Consider the following 2403-nt stretch of genomic DNA (forward strand, 5'->3'; position numbering starts at 1 on the left):
GTGACGTAGACATGTGGGGGCGTGTTAGAACGAGCCGTTTTAGGAAGGTGTGGTTGACTCTGAACTTTTATAAAGAATATCTCTTTGGATTTGAGACTTTAGTCTTTGCAACTTTACAGATCTTCTTTATGCACCAAGAGCTTGTAACACCAAAGAGAAAGGAAAAATTTTAAATTGCATCATATGACCCCTTTAAACTTCTCACTTTAACCACATATCCTGTGCTTGTACCTTTTTGCAAAAACATATCCTGTTTCCGTTGACTCTTTGACTTGTGACTATCACATTAATAGTGAAATCAAATGAAAATTATTTGATCTTGCATTGAATGCAAACTTGATGTACCAGGAAAAAACAGTGGCTCTTGTAAACACAAATAAACACAGAAAATGATGTCACATCCAATATAAATGGATAACATATAGAAGAAAAAAGAGCCCATATGTATCAACACTCACCCATAGTCGACCTTCATGTGCTGTCCGTTGAAGAAGAACACTGTTGAGGGAATGAAGCTGATGTCAAAGTATCTGGTATAAACCGGCACCGTGTCCACATCCACCAGATAAATGCTGGCCATGTTACTCAGATCATGAGCAGTCTTTGACAGCTGTCAATAACACAAATACAACCATATTTCACCATATTTAACATACTTCAATGAAAGCTTAGATTTTTGTGAATATTTTGAATGAAAGATTTATTTTCTTTGATCATATTTACCAAGGGGTCAGTATATATTTGAGTAACAGTATGCATGCATGTGTGTGTGTGTGTATATATACACACACATACAATAATATATATATATAGGCAATATAACATATATCTCCAAGGACAAATGTTAAAAAAGATGCCACTTGATTTATTTTCAAATAAATTCCCAAATGATCAAATCTAGTGCTGTCCTATTTTTCTCATTTGATATACTGTTACACTCAAAATATGTTCATTTTGACATTTAATTTTTATTAAAGAAATGTTCAATTTTGCACAAAGAAATTTTTAAAAATTGCATTTGTCATGTTGGAGCAGTGGCTTAGCGGAATAGTGGTGCTTATGCAGATGGTACAACAGTTCAAATCTGGCATGCAGTCTTTTCCGATCCTTTCCTTATTGTGTCCTGCTTTATATCTTATTATCAAATTAGAAGTTGCCAGAAAGAGGATGCATGTCCTTCCACACTACCAGACCGAGAGTGAATGTACAATAGCGCCGCAGCCGGTCACAGCTCACTGCATCCCTCAACATTAAAGGGGTCATATGATGCGATTTCATTTTTTCCTTTCTCTTTAGAGTGTTACAAGCTCTTGGTGCATAAAGAAGATCTGTAAAGTTGCGAAGACTAAAGTCTCAAATCCAAAGAGATATTCTTTATAAAAGTTAAGAGTTAGCCACACCTACCTAAAACGGCTCGTTCGAACACGCCCCCACATACCTACCTCACTATGTGGGAAGATTTGCATAAAGCCGCCCAAATGTTCACGCAAAGAAAGAAAGCGTAACTTTTATTCTCGCTGTAGTATTGTTGACGCTGCAGCCATGTCGTGAAGACGCTGTGTGCTTCGTTGTGAAAGCGAAGCAACTTTGTTTGGTCTTCCAAAAGAGGACGATATCCGCTTCGCCATGCCTAGAGCTGATCTGTGCTGGTCGCTGAGGAAATACATCAACTTAGTGCTGTGGATCACCGGATATGCTTTCACCGTTTTCACCGCTCCTTCGCCAGGACCGCCGTTCTCGACCCCGCCGCCTCAGCTCACTCTTGCCCGGCCTCAGCTCACGGTAAGCCGGGGCTTTCGCTCACGCTAGGCCGCTGTGTGCTTCGTTGTGAAAGCGAAACTACTTTGTTTGATCTTCCAAAAGAGGACGATATCCGCTTCGTCATGCCTAGAGCTGATCTGTGCTGGTCGCTGAGGGAATACATCAACTTAGTGCTGTGGATCACCGGATCGGCTTTCACCGTGGACGAAGCGGAGTCCAGCCCGGGGTCGTCACATGTCCTTCGTCGAAGGAGCGTTTTGAAATGGTGCCACCCCAGTGACTGCTTTTATACTTTTTTTTGGTCCTGGGACTGTACACACACTTACTTTAGGCCACATTGTGCCATCATTTACATTTATTAATTTAGCAGATGCTTTTCTATTAAACAGGTACATATACAAATATATATATATATATATATACACACACACACACACACACTACACATATACGTGTGTGTGTGTGTGTGTGTGTATACAGTGCATATATTTAAATGTATAATAGATATTTCAATATATTACCTTTATCTAAATACAGTGGGTATAGAAAAGAATCACCCCCTTTAAAATAATCACATTTTGTTGCTTTGCAGCCTGAAATGAAGACGGACACAGTTTTTGTTTTGTCCAGCTGTATTTACTC

The 2403-nt window shown here is 39.5% G+C and overlaps 1 protein-coding gene across 1 annotated transcript in view; it reads right to left on the minus strand.

Moving 5' to 3' along the window:
- Positions 1 to 2403, minus strand: part of txnl4b (thioredoxin-like 4B) — a 7094-nt gene that overhangs the window by 3349 nt on the left and 1342 nt on the right. The window contains exon 2 of the mRNA XM_016563100.1: positions 459 to 610. Within this exon, the coding sequence (XP_016418586.1) occupies positions 459 to 610 (152 nt within the window). The remainder of the gene's footprint in view (positions 1 to 458; positions 611 to 2403) is intronic.

The sequence above is a fragment of the Sinocyclocheilus rhinocerous genome, unplaced genomic scaffold (assembly GCF_001515625.1).
Source record: "Sinocyclocheilus rhinocerous isolate Xijiao unplaced genomic scaffold, SAMN03320098_v1.1 scaffold920, whole genome shotgun sequence".
NCBI lineage: Eukaryota > Metazoa > Chordata > Actinopteri > Cypriniformes > Cyprinidae > Sinocyclocheilus > Sinocyclocheilus rhinocerous.